This window comes from Acomys minous (assembly GCF_964271855.1).
Source record: "Acomys minous genome assembly, chromosome: 1".
Lineage (NCBI taxonomy): Eukaryota > Metazoa > Chordata > Mammalia > Rodentia > Muridae > Acomys > Acomys minous.
This window is the reverse complement of record NC_140483.1, coordinates 53,703,398-53,728,405: the sequence shown is the minus strand read 5'-3', so window position 1 is coordinate 53,728,405 and position 25,008 is coordinate 53,703,398. Positions and strand designations below refer to the sequence as shown.

General features: G+C 50.9%; 1 protein-coding gene across 2 annotated transcripts in view; it reads left to right on the top strand.

The window, feature by feature from the left end:
* CACNA1S (calcium voltage-gated channel subunit alpha1 S) overlaps window positions 1-17,836 on the top strand; it is a 64,560-nt gene extending 46,724 nt beyond the window's left edge. The window contains exons 29-44 of one of the 2 annotated variants that reach the window (XM_084785739.1): window positions 3,185-3,241; window positions 4,105-4,233; window positions 4,440-4,505; window positions 5,012-5,103; window positions 5,587-5,746; window positions 6,646-6,773; window positions 8,933-9,029; window positions 9,660-9,762; window positions 10,621-10,722; window positions 11,009-11,133; window positions 13,033-13,161; window positions 14,270-14,520; window positions 15,871-15,956; window positions 16,641-16,732; window positions 16,977-17,126; window positions 17,267-17,836. In XM_084785739.1, the coding sequence (XP_084641865.1) occupies window positions 3,185-3,241; window positions 4,105-4,233; window positions 4,440-4,505; window positions 5,012-5,103; window positions 5,587-5,746; window positions 6,646-6,773; window positions 8,933-9,029; window positions 9,660-9,762; window positions 10,621-10,722; window positions 11,009-11,133; window positions 13,033-13,161; window positions 14,270-14,520; window positions 15,871-15,956; window positions 16,641-16,732; window positions 16,977-17,126; window positions 17,267-17,440 (1,941 nt within the window). In that variant the 3' untranslated portion in view covers window positions 17,441-17,836. The remainder of the gene's footprint in view (window positions 1-3,184; window positions 3,242-4,104; window positions 4,234-4,439; window positions 4,506-5,011; window positions 5,104-5,586; window positions 5,747-6,645; window positions 6,774-8,932; window positions 9,030-9,659; window positions 9,763-10,620; window positions 10,723-11,008; window positions 11,134-13,032; window positions 13,162-14,269; window positions 14,521-15,870; window positions 15,957-16,640; window positions 16,733-16,976; window positions 17,127-17,266) is intronic. The other variant, XM_084785740.1, reaches the window with a different exon arrangement.
* The last annotated feature ends 7,172 nt before the right edge of the window (window positions 17,837-25,008 follow it).

Here is a 25,008-nt window from a genome sequence, read left to right as displayed (position 1 = left end):
GGTTAGAACTATGGAAGGAAAAGTCTTCTGCCTTCAAGGAGCTATGTCCTGCAGGGCAGGATGATGCCTCAGGTGTGCCAACACAATAGAAATCAAGAACTACAGTGGCTCAGCTGTGGCTTGAAGAAGGCGTAAGAGGTAGCGGTGGAGTTGAAAAGGGTTGCAAGCCCAAAGCAGGGAAATTTCTGACGGCATGTGGGAGAGAATGTGCAGAGGTCAGACATGCTGGGGTGCCTCAGTAGATCCGTATGGAAATGCAGAGGGGAGAAGGGGGCTGGACAAGGCAGGGGAGGGTGTGGACTTCATGGGCACACTGGCTCTAAAGGAAGTCAGCAAAGGTTTTGAGCAAGTCACAGAAGGGTTAGAGCTCTACTTTTTTTTTTTTTTTTTTTTTTTTTTAGTTTTTTTTAGTTTTTTGAAACAGGGCTTCTCTGTGTAGCCTTGGCTGTCCTGGACTTACTTTCATAGACCAGGCTGGCCTCGAACTCATGGAGATCTACTTGCCTCTGCCTCCCAAGTGCTGGAATTAAAGGCCTGTGCCACCACTCCCTGCTAGAGATCTCTACTTTTGAGATGTTAATCTAAGTGACTGAAAAGGTGGCTCTTCTCCAGGGATCCAGTCACTTATGCGTCTTATTCACCACTTACTGAGTACCTAGGTGTGCTTTGAATGGCTCTGGGTGCTAGAGGCCCAGGGAGGGAGGAGGGGAAGAGATTGTAGGGGGGCAGCAGACAATAAAACCTATCACATGACAGGCTACCTGAAGATTAAACAAAGAAGGGTAAGGGTGAAGCATGGAAGCGAACAAGAGGGCGGAGCCAAGATCTGACTAAAGAGGGGGAGTAAAACCATGCAGCTATGGGAGTCACTGCTGTAGAGCAAAAGGAGAATGTGCCAAGGGCCGGAGGGAGGGGCACGGCTGCTGGAGGCTGAGAACAGCAGCCCCTTGTCTGGAATGGGGAACGGCAAAGATAAGAGCATTGAAGGTCAGGATTACACCTTGGATTCTATTCTCAGATAGTGAAAAGCCCTTTGAAAGGTGTAAACTCTGCCAGACGTTAGTTCCTATGGGGTCACTGTGGCTTTCCCTGTTGAGCTTATGCTGGGAGGAACCAGGGCTGACCCAGGAGAGCAGGCGGGAAGGGTTTCCAGGAGTCCACATGGCAGAGGATGGAGTCGGGTTTCCGGTTGTAAGGATTGGGGAGAGGTGGTCAACTTGGGGTGTATTTTGAAGGGCTGAGCAGGGAGAGAGCGGAGATCTAAAGATCAGAGGCAGACAGCAAAAGACACTGTCCCCTTGGGTAGTCACTGGGCCACACCCTGGAGCCAGACAAGGGCAGAGGAAGCTGGAAGGAAGAAGAGACAGAGAAGGGCATTCATCTGCCTAAGCCGTTCCAACTGGGGGATAGTGGGACTCTCCCCAAAGGTTAGCTCATCACGGAAGGGGGCTCATCCCAGGCAGGGCCTCCTTCTGAGCTTCCCACCTCCTGCCCAAAGCACCAGCTTGATGGGAAAGACATGTCAACCCTGGAGATGCCTGAGAGGGGGCCCAGCTGAGAGAAGCCCAAGTCTGGGAGGAAGGGGCTGTGAGCTGAGGCTCCAAAAGCTCAGCCCTGCGGGGAAGTGGCGCCTTCTGGGGACTTGGCTGCCACACCAACTGTCTGTTGTACTAGGGAAGGATCCTGGGGACCCTGTTCACCTCATCACAGAATGGTGACAGACAGCTCCATCTGCTCAGGGCTGATAGAGGGTGGGCTCTGGGAAAAGTGTGTGTGTGTGTGTGTGTGTGTGTGTGTGTGTGTGTGAGAGAGAGAGAGAGAGAGAGAGAGAGAGAGAGAGAGAGAGAGAGAGAGAGTAAATAATGCGTACTGTGCATATGTGCTGTGTGTTTCCACCTATGCTCAGTGTCCGCCAGCAAAACATTGCTCTGTGGTCTGAGACTAGCAGATGAGAGAACTCAAAATAGCCAGAACAAACAGCCCCAGTTCTGAGGTCCATGTATCGGAGGCCGCTCTCTTGGCTGTGGACAGTGTCGGGGTCATCCTTAGATTTTCAAAAGTGGAAAATGTCCCTTTACCAGGGATCTGTGTCCGACACATGATAAGGCTGATTCACATTCCTGGCACACAAACTAGAGAAAGGCCTCACCTGTCGGTCAGAACTTCTATGCCAGCCCCACCCTGCCCTATCCATGTGCACTTCCCCGTCCTTTAAAATGTAGCTGATGGCACTGACGAGACAGTGTCTAGTTTTACTTGATTTTTATTGTAAGTCAAAAGGCCAGTTGAGGTGTGTGGTTACTTGTCAAACTAGACAAGTAAGGGACACATTTGTCATCCAGCTACACAGGAGACTCTCCTGGTGTGCACTGGAGCCTCTGAAACCAGGCTGTTCTATACGCACCAGCTCCATTGGCCTGGGGAGCCTCAGCAATGGCACACATATGTCCAGCACAATTCTCCAGATGAATCTTGACACGCAGCCAGGATTGAGGCTTGTGGTACAGAGAGCCTGAGTGCTGGAACCAGCCTACTTACAGGCACATGGAAGCTCAGCAATTACTGCTTTCACCAACCCAGGACTCTAGGAGATGGGCAGCTCGTAAAATATGGCCAGGGAAAAGACAGCCACAGCCATAGGCCCAACCATGCATTCTTAAGAAGCCAGGTCTCTGAGATGTGAGCCTTGATCCCTGTCCCAGTCCTGAGTCAGGGGAACCTTAGTGGGAGGAGGGGTCTCCAGTGTCCCCCACCCCACCCTCTAAGAGGGCATCAACCCTGGTTACTGGGGGTGGGGGGAATCTACTTATAACTTTGAGCAGGTATTTCCAAGGATGCCCTTGGCAAGGATGATCCCTGTGCCACATAACCGAGAGCCAGGAAGACCCCAAGCCCTTGGCACCCATAGATGTATCTCAAAGATGAGATGGAACCTGTCTCTGTCCAGTCTTCCCTCCCCTCTCGCTCCCTCACCCAGGCCTCTTGCCTCATGGTTCCCATAGAGCTTTGTCCTCCCTCCCACCCACTCTCTGCCCCTGACTGTGGCCACTTGAGGTCTTCGCCCCTTTGCCTGTCTTTTTCTCTCTTTAACTCTCCTTGTGTCTGTCCTTTCTGACAACTCTCTTCACCTCCCTCCCATGTGTTTCTCTCCCCCTTTTCCTCCCCTTGTCTCTTTTCTCCACAGACTTTCCTGGCCTCCAGCGGGGGACTGTATTGCCTGGGTGGAGGCTGCGGGAACGTTGTAATTTCAGGCTGCATGAGCCTGTTCGCCCTGCCCTGCAGCTTGCATGCCGAGCTGGCTGCATGGATTGCATGGGGGGGGGGTGCCTTCAGAAATCAGAGCTCCTTTCCCTAGCGCAGGCCTAGTGAGGGTTGGGGTCTGGGTAGAGGTGGGGGCTGTGGTAGAACATGCATGGTGTAATGGCTTCCTTAGAGCCCTGAGAAATGGATTGAGGATTCTCCCCACACCCTCTCTATAGATGACAGTGCAGTGCGTAGTCTGTCACAGGACCTCCAGGACAGTTTAGCAGGCACAGGGAATAGGACTAAGGCTGGCACAAAGGGCAGGAAACTTGCCCAACTTACAACACTAAAAAGTAGAGTGGGACGAGGGGATGACCACACTGAGTGTATGGTAAGCAGCTTGGTAAAGCTGTGGGCACTTCTGGCAGACATTATGAGCCACCAGATAACTTAGTAATGGTTTGCAGAGAAGGAGAAATGAACAAGAAGCCAGCAGTGGGCCTAGCTGCACCCGAACCCTGGGAAGAATCCCTGCCCCGCTCGCAAGCACAGGCTTACTGCATATAGCTTGGACCACACACCAAACCTTTTGGAGACTCTCGGCCCCAGAGCCCTGAATCCCAAGATGGTCCAAGGCTATGAGACAATATTGGCTGTGAAATGAATGCATCAGGAACCCTCCTGCTATGGATATCACATGCACGTGCACGCACGTGTGCGCGCATACACACACACACACACACACACACACACACACACACACACACACACACACCACGCGTGCACTGCATTTTCTGCCTGCCCTGCCCCTTATCTCTGAGTACCACCCCGAAACTGACCTCCGGGGCTGCCGCCCCACAGGACCCAGATGAGAGCGCCCGCATCTCCAGTGCCTTCTTCCGCCTGTTCCGGGTCATGAGACTGATCAAGCTGCTGAGCCGGGCAGAGGGTGTGCGCACCCTGCTGTGGACGTTCATCAAGTCCTTCCAGGTGCGAGTGCCCAGCCCAACGGGATCCTGGAAACTGACCCAGGGATGCCACTAGCCCAAGGTGGGATCTCAAGGTTCCAGAGCCAGGTCCCCGGTGATCTGAGGGAGGACACGCCGCAGGGCCCAGGGCTGTGATTCTGTGGGGCTGCAGAGCGGGCAGGTGAAATGCTTAGCGGACGCTCCCCCCTCTCCCTCCCCCCCCAACAGGCCCTGCCATATGTAGCCTTGCTCATTGTCATGCTCTTCTTCATCTACGCGGTCATCGGCATGCAGGTGAGAGGCAGGTGGGCCAGGCTGAAGGATGAGTCTTAGCCAAGGTAGAGGTGTACGGGCCGACCAATCACGCAGCTGAACACTGAGCTTTCACATCCCAGCAGCCAATGAGTCAGCTCCAAGCTGAGAGAAGAGGTAGAACTGAAGCCCCAGAGGCTCTGATGTTACCAGCCAGGATGTGGCCCCGGAGAGACCCTAGCATGGGAGGGACATCATCAGAGGCCAGATCTGGTCTACAGTTAGAGGCCTTCCGCCGGGACCCCTCCCCATACCTTGACTCACTCAGTGCTTGCTGTAGAGACCGTTGTCTTCCCACGTTTGATAGGAAAAACGTTACGCGTTCTAGAAAATAATCCAATGCATTTGGAGTCAGATCTGACATGGCCTGAAGCGAAAGGTGCTAAGAAGAAATGAGGGTGAAGGGTGGAGAGCAGGTCAGGCAGCAGAAGTGGCGGGAGATGAGTTGAGGAGACGCTTGCGTCCTGGTTGGCTGTGCTGCTTTGCAGATGTTCGGGAAGATCGCCATGGTGGACGGGACGCAAATAAACCGGAACAACAACTTCCAGACATTTCCTCAAGCTGTGCTGCTGCTCTTCAGGCACGAGTCCTCTAGCTTTGCTGGGTTCCCCTCTGCACTCCAGGCAGTGCTGGTCCCATACAGGCCCTGCACTAGAGGTGTTCCCTGCCTGGCCTGCTATCACCATTATGAAAACCTTGCATTGATGTTTGGCCACTGAATTCCTCCTGGGTAGAAGGCTGCCTACTCACCCCAGCCAAAGCAGAGTTCAGAGGTCCAACATCCCTCTCTTGAGAGTGATGAGGCCTCAATGACCCTTGACATTGATCCATGACACCCACTTTTGCTGTGGCTCTAATCAGGGGTAAAAGCCACCCCCATTCCAAGAAAGGTTTTCTCTATACCTTGGCTCTACTTTAGCCCTGTATAAAGGTGGAATTTAGAGGCCACAACAAAAAGTGGACTCCACCCTAAGACTTATGGGGATCCGACCTGGCGGGGGTGTGGGCGGGGGTGCAGGCCAGGCATATGTGCATAGGCCAACAGTGTCTCTCTTCCGTTCAGGTGTGCCACCGGGGAAGCCTGGCAAGAGATCCTGCTGGCCTGCAGCTATGGAAAGCAGTGCGACCCAGAGTCTGACTACCTGCCCGGTGAGGAGTATTCGTGCGGCACCAACTTCGCCTACTACTACTTCATCAGCTTCTACATGCTCTGTGCCTTCCTGGTGAGAAGTCTGCAGGCTCTAGCCGGGGCGGGGCTGGAGGGGTGAGGTGCAGTGGAAACATCTCAGGGGCACTGGCAGCTCCTTTTAGACCGTGGCTTGTTCTGATCTTTTGAGGTGCCTGTTTTTGAACTCTTTTTTTTTTTCTTGCTCCTAATGGACTGCAGGAGTCCATTTGACAGTGAGTATGGTATAGATCATACATGTTTTATATAGTTATATATAGTTTGCAATCAGAAGGCTGTGACAGACTAATTCTCAATAGGTAGAGGCTTCCATTAGAGACATTTAATCCTAATTACCCTTCAGCACAGAAAATAGCCATGTTACAAGACAACTGAGAGTCTAAAATGAGTCTTTCAAGAGATCCAGGTTAGGATCAGGAACAGCATCAAGTCACTTGGAAGAGGCAGGGCTGTCTGTGAGGAAGGCACCCACTAGGCACCCTCATGCTGGTGCTCCTGTGTATTCCCTGTATTCCCCCCAAAACCTTTAAATGTCTAGTGTTTGCCAGGCACTGGGCTGGGTGCAGGGGGTAGAAACATGAACAAGAGCTAGTAGTGTCCTGGCTCTGATGGAGTGAGTCCATGTGTGAGCAAGCCTGACAATTCAAAGGACCCCTAGTGTAGACAGGAAAAGTCCGGGGTAGTGAGAGGGGCATGGGCCCAGAAGAGGCAGAGTAAATCTTAGAGATCAGAATAGCTCCCAAAGGGGCACCCTAGCTTGGTTTTAGTGCATGTTCACCAGAGTACATGCTGGGCAAGAACAGAGGCAGGGAGTGTGCTGGGCGGCTGGAATAAGGAAGGAGCCCCATGCCCAGTCTGTCCCTGGTGCCCACCTCCACTGTGACACCAGTCCCTGCATCACCTGCCTGTGCTGTGGGAACCCCTGTCTTTTTGCAGATCATCAACCTCTTTGTGGCTGTCATCATGGACAACTTTGACTACCTCACAAGGGACTGGTCCATTCTGGGCCCTCACCACCTGGATGAGTTCAAGGCCATCTGGGCTGAATATGATCCGGAGGCTAAGTGAGTCTCTGCGTGCAGTGCTGGGTACTTGTCACACTCCCCTCCCTTCCATCCTAGTGTCACTCGGGGGTCTCTCTGTCCTCCCTTAATCTACCCAAGGTTCCAGCCTGGGGAACTAGCTTGTCTCAGAGGGACACCCTGACTTTCTGAGGAAATGGTCACCCAACTTCTAGTTGGAGACTCAGGAGTGAGAAATGAGCTCTTACCAGGCACCCCGGGCCTGCCTGCTCACTGTGGGCTCTGCTCACCAGCCATTTTGGAGAGTGGATTGCATATGATGCAGAGTCCCAGGCCCCACCCAGACTGTCTGAGTGAGATCCCTCATTGCCATTAGCCTGATCCTCAGGCATCTCTCTACACAGTAAAGTGTAGAAAGCATTTTTTTCTTTCTCCTCCTGACAGAAGAGGTAGTAAGGTCATGTTTGCTGAATGTTTCCCAGTTATCACATTTATTTATTTATTTATTTATTTATTTATTTATTCATATTACATCTCAATTGTTATCTCATCCCTTGTATCCTCCCATTCCTCCCTCCCTCCCGCTTTCCCCCTACTCCCCTCCCCTATGACTGTGACTGAGGGGGACCTCCTCCTCCTGTATATGCTCATAGGGTATCAAGTCTCTTCTTGGTCAGCTATCCTTCCTCTGAGTGCCACCAGGTCTCCCCATCCAGGGTGTGTGTTTGTAAATGTGTGTTTGTGTGTATTTGTGTTCTGTGTATGTATTGGTGTGTGTATGTGTGTGTGTGTGTGTGTGTGTGTGTGGTGTATATGTTTGTGTGTACACTGAACACTTAGGATACAGACAGTGTGGAGTTCTCTGCAAATGTTATGGCCAGCAGGGTAACAATCTATGTGAGGCAAGAAGGAAATCCCGTTCAACATGACTCAGTAGCCAGTGTTGGTTGTAACTTTAGAGTCTGACACTGGAAATTTTGTTTTAGTCATATTTAATTACTGTACAATTTGGAAAAAAGCTTCCTAGAATAACACAATTCCGTGTGCACAAGAAGGCGTGATTACATCTAAACTTTTCTCAGAGCACACGTCACTTCTCCATGAAGCCAGGGTCTGGTGACAGGCTGCATGTATCATCTTAAGGGCCTAGGAGGAGGGATCTGGAGTGGTCTGGGTCAGGTCATACAGGTATCTCAGAGCTTACCTAGGTTATTAACTACCTCTAATCCTGCTTGGGGGAGCTTGGGGGAACCAGGTATGACCTGGCTTTACTGACAGCACAGGGGTTACATAGGCTAGTAGCCACCTCCACTCCCAGCCTTCCAGGCGGAAAATAGGTTACACATTTTTTTTTATTTGCCAGGCATGGTGGAGCATACCTTTAATCCAGTACTCTGGAGGCAGAGGCAAATGGATCTCTGTGAGTTTAAGGTCAGCCTGGTCTACAAAGTTAGTCTAGGACAGCCAGGACTGTTACACAGAGAAACCCTGTCTCAAAAACAAAAACAAAACAAAACAAGGGCTGGAGAGATGGCTCAGCTGTTAAGAGCACTGCCTGCTCTTCCAGATGTCTTGAGTTCAATTTCCAGCAACCACATGGTGGCTCACAACCATCTGTAATGTGGTCTGACACCCTCTTCTGGCATACAGGGGTACATACAAATGGAGTACTCATATACAAAAAGTAAAACACAATCTTAAAAAAAAATACGTATGTATTATGTAAATATGTGTGCCTGCTGGCCAGAAGAGGGCATAAGAAAAACATGTTGTATAAAATTTACAAAGAACTAATAAAATAATTTAAAATAATGTACTAGGCTACTTAGCTTTTTAAGTAAGGTTAAAAACTAGGAAATGAGATGTGAGGTCGTGGCACACACCTTTAAACCCAGCACTTAGGAGGCAGAGGCAGAGGCAGAGGCAGAGGCAGAGGCAGATGGATCTCTGAGTTCGAGGCCAGCCTAGTCTACAGAGTAAGTTCCATAACAACCAGGGCTACACCAAGAAACGCTGTCTTGAAAAGAAACAAACAAACTGAAACTTTGTCTTTAAAACAAACAGCAAAATAAAACAAAAAACTAGGAAATGTTCCTGGCCCCCCTTGGCTCCCTGCCCTCCTTGTTCACTCACTGAGTAGGAGGCAGGGATGCTCTGGGTGCCGTGCCTGCATGTACACTTGTCTGTGTGTCCTCCTACAGGGGAAGAATCAAGCATCTGGATGTGGTGACCCTGCTGAGGAGGATCCAGCCCCCTCTGGGCTTTGGGAAGTTCTGCCCACACAGGGTAGCATGTAAGGTAACCAGTGAGGCAAAGCAGCTGTGGCTCTCAGGGACGGAAGATCAACAGGTGCTGTGGGGCTGGCTGGGTGATGAGAGAGGGCCTGACAGAAAGAAGCATTTACAGCCGTGGTTTCCTGGGTCACTCTGTCAGTCAGCTGGCCGGCACCCTAACAAAGACCTGAGACAAGTAACTTAGAGAGAGAAAAGAGCTGCTTTAGCCCCCCAACTAGGGCTTCCAATCTGTAAGGCAGACAGACTCATAGCGTTTAGGCCTCTGGTTGTGGGGGATGGCTGCAACACAGGGGGGCCGTGGTGGAGCAAAAACCACTCATCTCATGGCTGAGACCCAACAAGGAAAGAAAGTCTGTCTCTCAGGGACCCCCAACCGTCCCTGTAGGTCAACCCCTTACAGGTGTTACCACTTCCTGGTAGCAGCACCCTAGGATCCAAACTGTTAACACGTGGGCTTTGGCGGACATTCCAGATCCTACCCTCCCTGCTGAGCTCAAGTGTCATGAATCAACATATTCATCCCCTACACCACTGCCCTCACAGCCACCCCCTTCTATCCCACACTGGCTGAAGATAACCTGATGACTTGGGCCTAGTCCCAGGGCATCAGCAAACCCTACCTCTCCCTGCACAGAGGCTGGTGGGCATGAACATGCCCCTGAACAGCGATGGTACTGTCACCTTCAATGCCACACTCTTTGCCCTGGTGCGCACAGCCCTCAAGATCAAGACGGAAGGTGAGGGACTTCTCACGGGTGCCCCTTTCTCTGAGAGTGGGGATTCAGGCATGGGTTCCCAGAAATATGGAAGGAAGCACAGGCCACGATATGATCCACCAAGTCCTTGTGCCCTTCGGGTCTCGCAGGGACTCTGAGAACGCTCTGCATGGCAAGGTCACTAAGATTATGTACCATGTTCCTCAGCTGTGTGAGGGCCAGAGGCGTGACAGTGTTCCCTCAGGGCTAGGGTGCCCCCTGAGTGGCTCTGGGTGGGGCAGAGGTAGGACTCAGTACAGGGCAGGTATGAGAGCTCACACTTGACACCACTAAACTTGCAGGCTCCCAAATTGGGAAAACATGTGGTGGGAGCAGGGGAAGGAATGGGGTTAGGATTGAGGTCCTGTTCCTGAGTCTTCAGTCAGAGCTCCAGTGGCTTTGGGGACATCCCCTGTCTAGGCCAATGAAGTCGGAAGTGTCCATGGGCAGGGTACTTGGGAAGACAAACCAGAAGCTAGGATTCAGGAAGGAACAAGGCAGAGCAGCAAGACTGTGGGACAGATTTGAATATGTGGGGAAAGTTTGACAGAGAGGAAAAAGGAGATGACGGCTTACAAAATTTACCAGTCTAATCATTGTAAGCCAAGGCGTATGGGTGAGTAAGTGCAGGATCGAAGAGTTGGGCTGCCCATGCCCCCATCCCATTGCCAGCTCAAAGTATGGTAGGAACCGCAAACAAACAAACAAACAAACAAACACCGCTGAGCTAAGGTGTGCTGAGCAAACAGCAGCTCTCTGAGGCTTTGTCAGGTTCAGTCAATTTAGGGCCACGCCCACCTTTCTTCTACCCGCCCCCAACCCCATCCCCCACCTCCCCAGGCAACTTTGAGCAAGCTAATGAGGAGCTGAGAGCCATCATCAAAAAGATCTGGAAGAGAACCAGCATGAAGCTCCTGGACCAAGTCATCCCCCCAATAGGAGGTGGGTGCTGCCCTGGGAGACCAGCGTCTAGGATAGACACAGAAAGATTGAGAAGCCTCCTCAAGAAGTCCCCTGGGAACATGACATCTAGATATGATTAATACCGTAGGCAGATGCCACAAGTATCTTACAGAGACACACCAACTCAGGGTGGAAGGTGCCCACTCACGGTCTCAGCAGGATGGACTGAGTGCCCAAGCCTGCTGCCCCGACCCCTGGCTCCCCCTTCTGAATCTAGTATGAGACTCCCACTGGTCTTCACCACCTCCCTTTTGGTTGTCTACAGATGATGAGGTGACGGTGGGGAAGTTCTACGCCACATTCCTCATCCAGGAACACTTCCGGAAGTTCATGAAGCGCCAGGAGGAATATTATGGGTATCGACCCAAAAAGGACACAGTTCAGATACAGGTAAGGGCAACCTAGGTGGGTTCCAAGAGACATCCTTGCTGACCCAAGTTCATCTCCCGGTCCTTTCAGCAACAGTCAGGGATGGAAGCAAAGGGAAGGGAGCCCAGATGAACAGAATGAGACGATGATTCAGGTTGGTCCAGGATGGAGAAGAAGATACGGCAGCTCCTCATCTCTGAGTGACTGGACCAAAGGAAATTTGATTTCTTCAAGGGCGAGACCACAGTGGTCTCCAAAGAAAGAAGAACCTGCCCCCACCAAGGGTGGGCTCCTCTGAGTATGAGAAGAAATGTTTAGGACTTTAATTTTATCTCATAGGGTTTACATTTTTTTCTCTTTCTGTGTTCACTGTAATACACATGATTTTTAAAAGTAGACACGCAGGGCTGGAGAGATGGCTCCTCCTATGAGGAGCACTTGGTGCTTCAACAGAAGACCTAAGTTCAGTTGTTCCCTGCACCTACAAGGCAGCTAACAATCATCTGTCACTCCAGATCTGATGCCCTCTTCTGGCCCCTGTGGGTATTGCACACACATGGTGCACAGACACAGACATGGTGCAGGCAAAACACTCACACACATAAAGTAAAAAAACAACAACAACAAAACAAAACAAAACAAAACAAAACAAAAAAACCTTTAAAAGCAAAACATTGCCAGGCTGTGGTGGTGCACACCTTCAATCTCAGAACTCGGGTGCAGGTGGATCATTGTGAGTTCGAGGCTAGCCTGGTCTACAAAGTGAGTTCCAGGACAGACGGCTGTTACACAGAGAAACCCTATCTGAAAAAAGACTAAACAAAGCCAGGCATGGTGGCGCATGCCTTTAATTCTATCACTCAGGAGGCAGAGGCAGGCGAATCGCTGTGAGTTTGAGGCCAGCCTGGTCTACAAAGTGAGTCCAGGGCAGCCAGGGATACACAAGAGAAACTCTGTCTCAAAAATCCAAAACCAACCAACCAAACAAACAAACAATAAACATACACACTTGGGCTGTATGATCAATAATGTATTCTAATCACCTTTGTGGTGTTGAAACAACTTTACATAATTGAAAGTTTTTATATGAACTATTTAAGACTATCTCTCACATGAAACTCCATCAGCTCAGAATACTTCTGTGTGAACTTCCAGAAAACTTGGATCTACACTACATAATTCTCCTACATAGACACAGTAAAACCACTGAGACTAGGACACCAGTGTTGACGCATTGCTACCCTCTACTCTTCCCCTTGTTCTAGTTTCACCTGCTGCTCCAACAGTCCTTTATAGAAAACTAATTGAGCTCAGAATCACACACCTTGTATGCACACCCTCCTAGACTCAAACACCTTGCATGAACGCCCTCTCAAAATCATACACTTTGCATGCACGCCCTTTCACCTTGGTATCTGGCTTTCTGGAATCACTCAGCAGTCTCTTCTTAACATGGCCTTGATCCTTTTGAGGACATGGGTCAGGCTGACCCTCAAGTTGGGTTGATCTGATGTTTCCTCATACTAGATAGAAAATATACACTTTAGGTAAGAATGCCACAGACATGATGCTGTGTCCTCTTTGAAAATGATCAGGTGACACTCATTTTGATTTGTTCTATTGGTTGTTACTGAAAGTTCCATTGACTGAAAACCAAGAGACTTCTCCACTGAGAAGCCTGGGTGGGATAGGTATAAAAATCTCTACCCACAGGACTTTAGAAAACTCCTTAGAAACCTTTCAGAATGTAGACTGTCTTCCCCAGAGCAGAGCAGGACCATGGGGCCTCATAGTCCAGTGACATTGGTCCAGGATGGAGAACAGGTTTCAGGGGAGCTATAGGTTGCGTGGGGCCAGGGAAAGCATTTCTGGTCTCCTCTCCTGGACTTGAGTGTTACCTTGTCCCTTTACCGTCCCTAGGCTGGATTAAGGACCATAGAGGAAGAGGCAGCTCCTGAGATCCACCGTGCCATCTCGGGAGACCTGACAGCAGAGGAGGAACTGGAGAGAGCCATGGTGGAGGCTGCCATGGAAGAGGGGATATTCCGGGTGAGTAAGGATCATGGCCATTTCTGGGGGACCAGACATAGTCAGTAGCTGTGGAGGAGACGGATATGGGAGCTAAAGCTATACCTACACCTTGCCGCCTACATCTTCCAGGACTCAGAATCTATGACCCAAAACTATTATCTATGATACACCCTTCCCTACATTACCCACAAGTCCTCATCTAATTCCATCTCCCAAGGGTCTTGTTTCCATTCAGTCTAGCCCTGACTCTTGTTCTGTGGAGAGTTGTGACTCATTGGACGCTGTTTTGAACAAAATCTCAACCATTAGATTTTACCAATAAAGATTGGTGAGCCAGTGCTGGGGCGAAAGCCTGCTAGATCATAGAGGCAGAGAAAGAACCCAGCTGACCTTCCTCCTCAGTGATGGTCCAGAAGGGGGGAAAAAAAGACTCTTTCCTCTCACCATCTCAAAAACCTTCAAACTGAATTGTGCCTCCTTTCTACTTCCTGTGTGTCTCTCTATCCTTTCTCCTAACTTCCTCTTACTCTCTATGGTTTTTCCCCTATATTCACTCCTGTCAAGTGGTTTCTGGCTTCACCTCTTGACCTATGGTTGACTTTATTTAATCCTGTTTACACTATTCAAGCAGAAAGCTCTAGGATTAAAGGAGTGTGCTGGGGTTTTTCCAGTAAACAACACAATCTCAGGGTTCACAATATGATCAAATATCCTGCTACAGTTGGATGTTGAAGATTCTTCATGGAAACCCCATTAAACTCTATTGAGTTTTCACAAAATGGTGGCCCAAACAAATGACGTGTAATGTCCTATGTCACTTGATTAGAGGGGAGCTAAAACACAGTTCTGAACACTCCCAATCCAGTGTGCCATGTTTCCATGTGTGTGTTGCCTGTATGGTTCCTTAGGTATGCCCTGTCTGTCCATCACATTTAGACCTTACTGAGGGTGGATTATGTTCTAGTGTCATCTTCGGGTCTATTCTCATCTGGCCTTGCAGATTTATCTTCCAATCCTATCACTTGTTCCTAGCATCACCATCCCAAGCCCTCAGCCCCAATGAACCCCTTATCCTCATGCCCAGTCACTGATTGCAGTCTCTCCATTCTCCCCCCCTTGCTCCTAGAGGACTGGAGGCCTGTTTGGTCAAGTGGACAACTTCCTGGAAAGGACCAACTCTCTACCCCCTGTCATGGCCAACCAAAGACCCCTCCAATTTGGTGAGATGGAGATGGAAGAACTGGAGTCACCCGTCTTCTTAGAGGACTTCCCTCATAACCCAGGCACCCACCCTCTTGCTCGTGCCAATACCAACAACGCCAACGCCAATGTTGCCCATGGCAACAGCAGCCATAGAAACCACACAGTGTTTTCCAGGTAATGGTGATAACTTCTGGCCATGGGTGTACAAATTCTGAGATAGGTTTTTTTTTTAAGATTTATTTATTTATTTATTATGTATACAGTGCTCTGCCTGCATGTACATCTGCAGGCAGAGGGGGACATCAGATCACATTATAGATGGTTGTGAGCCACCATGTGGTTGCTGGGAATTGAACTCATGACCTCTGGAAGAGCAGACTGTGCTCTTAACCACTGAGCCATCTCTCCAGCCCCCTGAGATAGGTTTGAGAGGGAAGGAGGCACCCTGAAATGTACAGAATGTCCTTTGTGTGCTGTGTGCCCTTGGGGACCACTCTGCTCTCCTAACACAAGAGGTAAACCTGGATGGAAGGGGTTATCTTTGACCAGCAGGGGGCAGCCTCTTGTCACCGTTGGCCTTTCTGTGATTCTCAGTAGGAAGGCACTAAAGTGTACTACTGGTCACATAGCGTAGTTTAAGGCAGGGTCTCTGGCAGCAGCATGTACCATCAGAACCTCTGGATGGTAAGGTCAGTTGCTGGATTTGGGTAGTTCCCATCACAGTAATCCTGGGCTGTGACATAAGTGTCACAAAATACCCTAGGATGGGGAGCAGGGCCACTTAGCCATCCTAACACAAGGGCTGGGTTCCCAGCGAGGCTTCTGCTCTGGACATGCCAGCCGAGCAGTGGTCACTTGAGGAAGAAGCCAACTGAGCAGCTACTTTCCTGGCCAGGACTGCCAACACCTCACTCCAGTCCAAAGAGGACTCTCGAATGCAGCCCAGGATACTTGAAGGGTACCCATGTCTTTGGGTCACCATGGTGCTAGGTAGTGTGGAAACACAGAAGCATCAGACCTGGGCTCTGCCATTAGGGTGTGTGCCATGTGGTATAACTGTGACCAATTATGACCAATTAGGTGTACTGAGAATACAGAAAGGTTACTGATGACCATGGGCTGGAAAAGCCCAGAGTAATTCTCAGATTCAGTTGGACATGAGTAATATCTAAGAACTTTCAAAACTGCTGGTGTCTAAAGTGGGGTCACAGCCGATGGTCTTCATAGGCCAGCCGGTGTCTAAAGTGGGGTCACAGCCGATGGTCTTCACAGCCCAGCCAGGTGAGCCCACTAGTGTAGTCAGGGTTGAGAACTAGGATCCTAAGACTGCTGAGAGTATTCAGAATGTGAGAAGGGCAGGGGTAAGTGGAGGCAGCCATGACTTTGGCCCATTTGCCCAAACTCAAGGACGGCTAGACTCAAGCGCTGGCAGACTCTGCCCTGGAACGAAGCCTCCTGCACTGTGTTGGGATGCTCACTGGTGCCTCAGTGAATGGGTTTCAGCCTGCTCTGCTTCCGTTTCAGCATCTACTATGAAAGAGAGTTCCCGGAAGTGGCAGACACGCCTGCTACCAGAGAAGGACCCTTCAGTCAGCCCTGCATGGTCTCTGGTCAGTCCCTTCTGTGACTGAGAAGCTGAGCCTTCTCTTAGAGGGGGGTTGAAGGTGCTCCCTCCCGACTTAGAGCCTGGGAGAGCCACTTAGAACCTTTATGATAAGATGGGCACTAACTGGACCCTGGGAAGGGGAGTATTATTATGAAGCTGAGGAAGGCTCCAGAAAGGAAGCTGAGTAAAACAGGTGGGGAAAGCTTGCTCACTCTAAGAGCCTTATGCAGGCCTACACCCCACTCTGTGCAGGCTAGCCTGGGGTTCCCCTTCACTAGGCCCCTGGAATGTCAAACACCCCCACACCCCCACCACACCCCCGCCATACAAATGAGCCCTGGATTGTAGAGTCCTCAGCAGGTGATCATGCAGTCTCCCTGTTGGTCTTGGGCCACTGTGTGACAGTAGGATTCCCCGGGAGGGCAGAGTGCAGTAGTAATAAGGGTACTTCCTTGCTCCCCAATACACTTTAGCAAGCATTCACATAGCCATGCTGGAAAAGAGCTTGCTAGTGAGTCTGGCCCTCAGCCTCTCCCAGACCGTAATGACAAAGCACTAGGCAAGGAGAACTGGCTGCCTGGCCTGGAGTCGCTTAGGTTTCAACATGTGTCTACCCTCTAAGCTATCTTCTGTGGCTGGCCCATCAGGAGTCAGCAGCCCCAATGACCTTGTCTTAACTTGTCCACAGGACCTCACAGCAAATCCCGTGTGGACAAATGTAAAGGACAGGTGACCCAGAAAGGAATGCCTGGAGGCCAGGTGCTTCCTTCCCCATGCCAGGTAACAGAGGCAAAGGCCTGGGAGGAAGTGCCATATGGACCTCACCTGGCCTGATGCTAGGAGTGGGGCTCTGGCAGGGGAGGGGCCCTGTAGGGAGCAGTCCACCCATAACAGAAGGGTCCTGTGTTCCTGTAACCTCCCCAGCCTGTGGGTCTTAGTTGAGACCCCCTTGGATGAGCTGTGGGCTCCAGTGTACCTGTTTTTTTGGGGAGGTACTGTCTTTGCTTTTGTGTGTTTGGAACAGCTCCCCCAGGCAGAGCCACCTGTGCAGGAGAGAGAGGGCTCCTTGCCATGGTCTCTAGAAACATCTCACAACAGAAGCTTTGAGGAGGGCGTTCCCAGGAACTCAGCTCACAGGTGCACAGCTCCAGCTACGGCCGTCCTGATCCAAGAGGTAAGGTGGGGCAGGGCCACTCCGAGGGGTAACCTTGTACAGTCTGTCATGAGAAGAGGGTAGGACCAATGGTGGAGGGCCCCAGAAGGCAATGTGCCTGGAAGACACCCCTCCCCCCAAACCTCCTCTTCCCCTTGCAGGCTCTGGTTCGAGGAGGACTAGACTCCTTAGCAGCTGATGCTAACTTCGTCATGGCAACAGGCCAGGCCCTGGCAGATGCCTGCCAGATGGAACCAGAGGAAGTAGAGGTGGCGGCAACAGAGCTACTGAAGCGAGAACCCCCAGAGGGCAGGGCTATGTCCTGGGAGGCTTGAGCCTCAGGTCCTCCCTGGACAGCCCGAACCAGCATTGGGGGCTCCCAAAAGACCCTTATGTATGTGTGTGAAGCCTCCCCAGAATGGCCCAAGCTTAGAACTGCCATGACCAAGGGCCAGAGGGCACTGGAGTGGAGAAGGGCTAGCCAGCCAGCCCAGCAGCCTGCCTCCCACTTAGTAGCCAGCTGCGTGGGCTGAGTAGCAGTGGTCAGGAACCACCTCAACCAGGCAGGAGGCCATGGATGGGCAAGACAGGCTCTTCTTCTCACCAGCAAGAAGCAGGGGTTGGCAGAGCTTCCGATATCATTCACAAAGGCCTGTTCGCTGCCAGGGTCTGTCTGTCATAAAGCCGCTCCAACCAGCTGGACATTAAAGGCTCCAGGACTGACATGGGCACCTGGCTTCTGCCTGTCTGTTTTATTTTATTTTATTTTATTTGTTTTGTTTTGTTTTGTTTTGTTTTATTAGAACATTGGGGACTCCCTCTATCCCCTTTCTCAGAGAGGCTGGACCTTGCAGAAGAGTCCCAGACCATCTTTACTTTCCCTCTGACGGCACTAGAGGCCATGCCACGCCCTGGTTACATCATAGCCAACCTTCTTTGAATCAGTGACCCTATGACTTTGTCCAGAGTCCACTGCCAATGCCAATGCCAGCCTCAGTGGCAGTAGTTTATGGCCATGGTTATCACTATTTGTGTTTCCATGGCTCCTCTTCCATGCCACCTAACCCTGACTAACAGCTGCTGTCTACCAGCCAAGTGCCGTCTGGGCTCCCTTTTCATCCACCATCTCCTGTCCAGGGCTTCCCATGTGTTTACAAAGCACTTTCACACAAAAGCCACTCAACGCTCACCCTGGTCACATTCAAGATGGGGAAGCAGAGGTGCCGCACGATGGCAAGACATACCTGTAGTGTATAGCTTAAAGCAAGGCAAAGCTGGGACTGCCTTGCAGTCCCTCTTCCCCTTCACAGGACACTCTCTCCTTCTGTCCACTCCTCCTTTAAGTGTGGGTGGGCCAAGTGCCTGCTCCATGGCCGTTGCTGTGGTAACAACGCTAGCCTGCTGTGCAACCTCCTGGTAAGGCCCACAATGGGCTTCTGAGCTCCTGGGGCCTGCCCCAGGATGTGTAGCACAGGGCAGAGGTGACTCTTGGTGACCTGTGCATCCGGGCCCTAGCCCCGGTTAGGCCCCAAAACTTCCTGGTGCCGTGTCAGTGCAGCAGTTTCAACACCCCGTGCCCTTTCTTCCTGGTGCCCTGTCAGTGAAACAGTTTCAACTCCTTCCCACAAACCTCCAACCATGCCTTGTCCACCTCACTGGTAAAGAGAAACCACCGCAAGGTCCTTCCCCTCAGTTTTTCTAATTGTACTGATCTACCCACCCCACGCCCCTTCCTACTAGACCTACTGAAAGCTGGGTCTTAGCTTCAGGCAAAATACTGTCCCTAGCCAGCCATCCCACCCTCCCCCATCTCTGCACGTCCTCTTAGTACCATCTTCCAAGTGCAGCTCAACTCTACCAGACACCACCCTGGGGGGGGGGGGGGAGCAGGGGGGGAGGAGCCCTTACCTCTGAGCTCCAGTGTGCCTCTCTAGAATCTTCCTGAGCCCCTACCTGATGGACCCCTAACCGTCCTTCAAACCTCTTTTGCTGTCATTTCCCAGGATGTGGCCAAGCTGTTTAGAACCTGGCCCCCAAATGTAGACACCATCTCTCCATCCCAGAAGGAAGCGCAGTCTTGCTGAAACTGCATTTTACCCCAGTCAGAAGTTTAGGCCCCTGAAAGCTGGAGCTGTGCCCTGCTTTGTTCACAGCTATCCTTCTAGGGCCTGGCATACTCCTCACCATACATTGGTGATCCAGGAGCTGCTTGTTAAATAGGTGTTACAAAGAGCTGAGAAAAATGCGGGAGCAGTGGCGCACACCTGTAATCCCAGTGCTCAGGAGGCAGAAAAAGGCAGATCTCTGTGAGTTCGAGGCCAGCCCGGTCTACAAAGCTAGTCCAGGATAGCCAAGGCTACCCAGAGGAATCCTGTCTCAAAACAAACAAACAAACAAACAAACAAAACAAAACCAAAAAACAACCAAACCAAAAAACCTTCAAAGAGCTAAGAAGTGTAGACCCGTCCATTCCCCCCATCTCCCACCCCCAGTGTCACCAGCTCAGCTTGGCAGGTACCTCAGCCACCTTGCCTAGCCTTCTAGGCCAGGAACAGATGATAGGGGGGAAAAATCTCTGCTTTATCAGACATGGTGGCTCACCCCTTTAATCCCAGCACTCAGAAGACAGAGGAAGTGGCTCTCTATGAGTTCGAACCCAGCCTAGAGTGAGTATTAGACATAGTGAGAATCTGAGGGGGGGGGAAAAAAAGGCTGGATTCCACACTGCAGCCTCCAGATGGAGGGAGTGCCAAAGTGTCTAACCCACTCACTGGTGCTTCCGCTGTCTGTCAACCGACTCACAGTTAGTGAGGTAAATGCAAGCTATATAAAAGTGCCCCCTGGCCAGGTGTGGTGGCACACGCCTGTAATCCCAGCACTTGGGAGGTAAAGGAAGTGGCATCTCTGTGAGTTTGAGGCCAGCCTGGTCTACAAAGAGAGTTCCAGGACAGCCAGGAATATTACACAGAGAAAACTTGTCTCAAAAACAAACAAACAAACAAACAAACAGTGCTTCCTTTGATATGAAACACCATCAAAAGGTATGCTTGGATGAAGCACCCGAGTGTCTTGAATGGCAACATGTGCAGAATTCTAACAATATAACAGATCTTGTTTCGATTCTGATTATATATTAATGTACTTAGTATCCTTAGCAATTAAAAAAGAGATCATTATCTTTGTTTTGCGACTGTGACATGGAGAGATATCTGACCTAAGTCTGTGCACCTTACAAGAGGGCCAAGAAGGGAACTAAACCTAGCAGTTTGCTTGGCACCTTCCACTTTCTTAACTGAGTCTCTATTTGTCAGATCTGTGCTGTCCTCCTAGTCTGACTGACAGGGTACAAATGCACACATGGGTTCTGAGAAAGTAATTCTTTATCCCTCTGAAAAGCTCAGACAATTGTCTACATGTGATGCTCTAATTTGTCATGTATGAATTCCATCCTCTACTCAGCTTCAGTTTACCTAAGGAGAGGTTTCTAACAGAAGACTACACAAATAAAGCCCTGGAGCAAAGGACGATGGAGGAAGTGGGCTGATGAATGGGCAGGTTGCAGATGAGACAGATGTCCCCTCAGGACCACCTAACAGAATCTGTGTACCATGGAGGCAGGGTAGGGTCCCCTTCTGTCACTGGGGGACACCAGTGTCTGCCAGGCCCCTCTCTGTTCCTGATAGTTCTATGCAGATTAAGAGCCCAGCTGCTGGGTGGGGACTGTGCCAGAAGGGACAGGACTGCCTTTCGTAGAAGGGGTGGGCACAAAATGAACACAAAGACTGTAGAGATGAGGGGAGCCTCTTCAATCTGGAAGGTGCAAAGCTCTGTGCAAAGGCCAGAAAAAGTGGGCTCAGGGGCCATCCCATCAAAGCTAGGAGAGCTCTAAGCTCTGGCTCCTGGGGGTTTCACAGGGCCTGCTCTGAACAGGGCTGCCCTTTCAGGATTTATTTATTTATTGTAGTTCTGGGGGCTGAATGCAGAGCCTTGTATATGCTAAGAATGTGTCTGACCACGAAGTTACATGCCAGCCCATCACCCAGCATTCATAAAGGAGAGAAATGGCCACACTGCGGTTGTTAGAGCAGCCTTGGAAACTGAATCTTAGTCCCTGGCTGCTGTGTCACATGAGGGTCAGAGATTTCACATTGCCTTATAAGTCTATTTCTGCTCAACCTTAGGGTATAGATGTAACTGTGTGAGGGCCCAAGTCCTAGTTAGGGTTTCTATTGCTCTGATGAAACACGGTAGTCAAAGCAACTTGGGGAGGAAAGAGTCTCTTTAGTTTATGTTTCCAAATTGCTTCCAAATCGTTACTGAAGGCAGCCAGGGCAGGAACGGAGGCAGGAGCTGATGCAGAGGCCATGGAGGGGTGCTGCTTACTGCTTTGACCCCTCTGATTCTTTTTTTTTTTGGGGGGGGTTCAAGACAGGGTTTCTCTGTGTAGTCTTGGCTGTCCTAGACTCGCTTTGTAGACCAGGCTGGCCTCGAACTCACAGCGATCCACCTGCCTCTGCCTCCCGAGTGCTGAGGTTAAAGGCCAGCGCCACCACACCTGGCCACCTCCTCTGGTTCTTGGTAATATTATTTTGGTTCTATCAGATGCTGTGGGTGAGGGCCGGACCTCTAAGGCGGGAGGAAGCTGACTTGAAGGGGACAATCCTGAGCTTTTAGGGGAAGCTGAGCAGCAACTGTCCTCTTCAGCACCAGGCTGGTTCCCGCACAGGTCTCTGTAGCTCTCATCTTGGACGTGTGTTGAGGCTGACTCCTGCTTCAGACCAGTGTAGAAGATGTTGCCTCCCCAGGCTGACCCTGACTCCCCACCTGGTGTTTCCCAGAGGCTGGTCCCTGCTCTTCCAGCATCTCTGATCCCAGCCAGGAGTTACTCTTGCCTTGGGACTGACAGCTCAAGAGCGCTAGGTCTCCCGCTAAGCTCTGGTTTTTAGCTTTTGTTTTGAAGCTGTCCACATCTGCTCTGACCACCCAGAATTGCTTGGATGAGTGCTCACCAAGACGGACACCCCGTGCAAAGCACGTTTTGGTTTGATTTGATGTTTGAGACCGGGCCTGGCTACGCCGCCCTTCCCTGATTTCAAACTCCTAACTCCCCTCCCTCAGTCTCCCGAGGGCTGGTACTCTAGGCGTGCTCCTCTCAATCTCTTCTATGTGAAGGAAGGCTCAGTCAGATTGACAGCATGGGACTTGATATTAGCCAAGGCCAGGCCCCCAGTACCCGCTGCTCCTCTTGTCTGGCACAGCGGACTCACATCAACCCAGGAGCAGGGACCTGCGACACAGAAGATGGGCCTCTTACTTTGGGCTTTTTCTTTCTTCTGTTTTGTTTCTCAAGACAGGATCTCTCTATGTAGCCTTTGCTGTCCTGGAACTCATTCTGTAGACCAGACTGGTTTAGAACTCAGAAACCTGCCTGCCTCTGCCTCCCACTGCTGAGATTAAAGGCTTGTGCCACCACCACCACCACCACCACCGCCGCCGCTGCCGCCGCCGCCGCCGCCCTGCCCCTCTGGGCTTTTTCTAATTTTGGTTATGACTTAAAGTCTTTGCTCCACCCAGTCTGAGCCTTCCTTTTGGGTCCTCCAATTTACTCTGAAGATTACAAAGAGGAGGGGAAATGAAAAGAAAAGAAAAGAAAAGAAAAAAGAAAAAAAAGAGGATCTTTTCATACTTCTGGGCACCCGCCCTTGACCTTCCTGATACTGATTCTGCTTAAGGCGTGCATTTCTTCTGTCCACCACTTCAAGTTTCAGGAAACATGGAGCTAAGGAAGGACACGGGCAAACTGTTTAAGAGTGATGTCACTTCAAGCCAACTCAACAGTCTAAATCAAAAGGGCCTTTGAACTGTTCCTAGCATGACCCACGAGATCCAGCATATGCTGCCTGGGGCCGGGGTCCACTCCTGACCAGTAACATCCTCAGGCTGGCTGCACTTCTGGAGTACTGGCATGCTCCAGGTTAGCCTAGAGTGTAAAGTGTTAAGTGCTTCTTTGCTGGCAATTTGCTGGGTAGGGCCTGGCTCAGGCAACCGTCTACTAGAGCTGAGGAAATGACGCGTCCGGGGAGACCGAAAATCAATAACTCAAGGACAGAAGTGGCCTCTGTGAACTTCATCAGAGGGAAAAGTGCTGTCCTAGCTCCTCTGGAGAGCCATCCTGGAGGCTTGCTGCTCACCCTCAGGCCTAGGGGGCCTTTGTTACCCATGCTCCTCCTTTCTCCACCCCGCCCCGCCTCCCCCCACCCCCGCTGTCCCTCTCCTGGCTTGCCTGACTAACCTGATGCCTCTCTTGGACCTCCTCTCCTGCTTTATGCCACATCCTCTCTATTTCCTATTTCCCTATCACTGCTCTCCTCTGACAAGCAGAGGGGCTCTCCCTATACCATGTGGTGCAGGGGAGAGAGGTCCTCAGGGGTTGAGAACCACAGCCCTCTGTCTCTACCACCCCAAATAAGTCATCGATTCTTCACCTCTGTGCAACGGGGGGGGGGGGTGGGGGGGGGACTGAAGTCACCTTTTAAAAATAGCTCTGCTGGGATGGAAAGATGGCTCCATTGGTAAAGTGCTTGCATACGCATGAAGACTTGAGTTTAGACTCACAGACGCCCACATAAAAAGCCAGTACTATGGCATGTGTAGGTAGCCCCAGCTCAGGAGGTGGGGAGATAGGGAAAGGGGATGGTGAAAACAGATGTATGCCTATGGCTCACTGGCCAACAGCCTCGCTGAACGGGTGAACTCAGTTCAGTGAGGGACTCTGGGAGCAGTTAAGGAAGATACCAAGTGATGACCTTTAACCTCCACACACAAAGCAGCTTCTGCGGGCATACAATTAACAGTGAACTGCACATAGCTAACAGGTACAAGAGTTTGCTTCACCTTGAGAAATGCATATGCCTGGCAGACCATCTTTGCCTTACATATATACACTGACCGCCTAAAAGCCTGTCTTTGGGCCCCTCTGCAGCCCCTCCTGACCTCTTCATGCCATCGACTGCCCTAACATCCCTCCTTTTGTGAGTCTACCAGTGATCGATCTATCGTCTGGCACTTTGGAGCCACTCTATTTCCTAGGATTTCCCTATCAGTGAGATTGTACAGCGTGTGCTGTTTGGTCTGCTGTGTCCACTGAGTATACCTGAGAGTCATCTACTGTGCATCAATAATGTAACCAGCAGTGCATCCCTTTTCACTGCTGAATAGTATCCATCCCATCATGAATATGCCCGTTTCTGTACCCATTCCTTGGCAGCGAGTACTAGGGCCTATAGCAAAGGCTGTTGTGATCACCCCCATACCTCCTAAGGTGAGAGCTTTCCTAGGGTGAGAGAGCTTTCCTAAGGTGCTCTGATCACTTTCTGGGCCCATCAGCTATTGGTGGGCAGGCCCAGCAGCTTCCTTCATGGCAGTTCAACACAAGATGACATCCCCATCGGCTTGCTTGGGTTTGAGCCCTGCTCTGCGAGTTGTATCATGACCTTACTGTATTTGTTTGTTTGTTGTGTGGATAAGTATGCCCGCTTCCTAGGGTTCTAAGCACCACATTACAGCAGGAAGCAGAATTTACCGCACGCTCCTCCGGTGCAGCATTCAGAAATGGCAACCGTTTACTCTCTCACTATGTCTGGGGGTCTTCATGCTCTAGAATGGGTTTGTCTCATCATCTCTGGGCAGGCCTTTGTAGCAGCTCCATCTCACAGAGGAGTAACTAAGTCCCAAAGGAATGAGCGGCCTGAGCAGGGCCAGTCTCTGAGCTAGAGAGGAGTACAGATGCATCCTGAGACCGAGTCTGAGGACTGTCCCTCCTGAGATGGCATGCAGAGGAAGGCCCTTGCAGGTTTCCAGTGACTGCTCCGGGTGGTTCCTGAAGACACAGCCAGTGTAACTA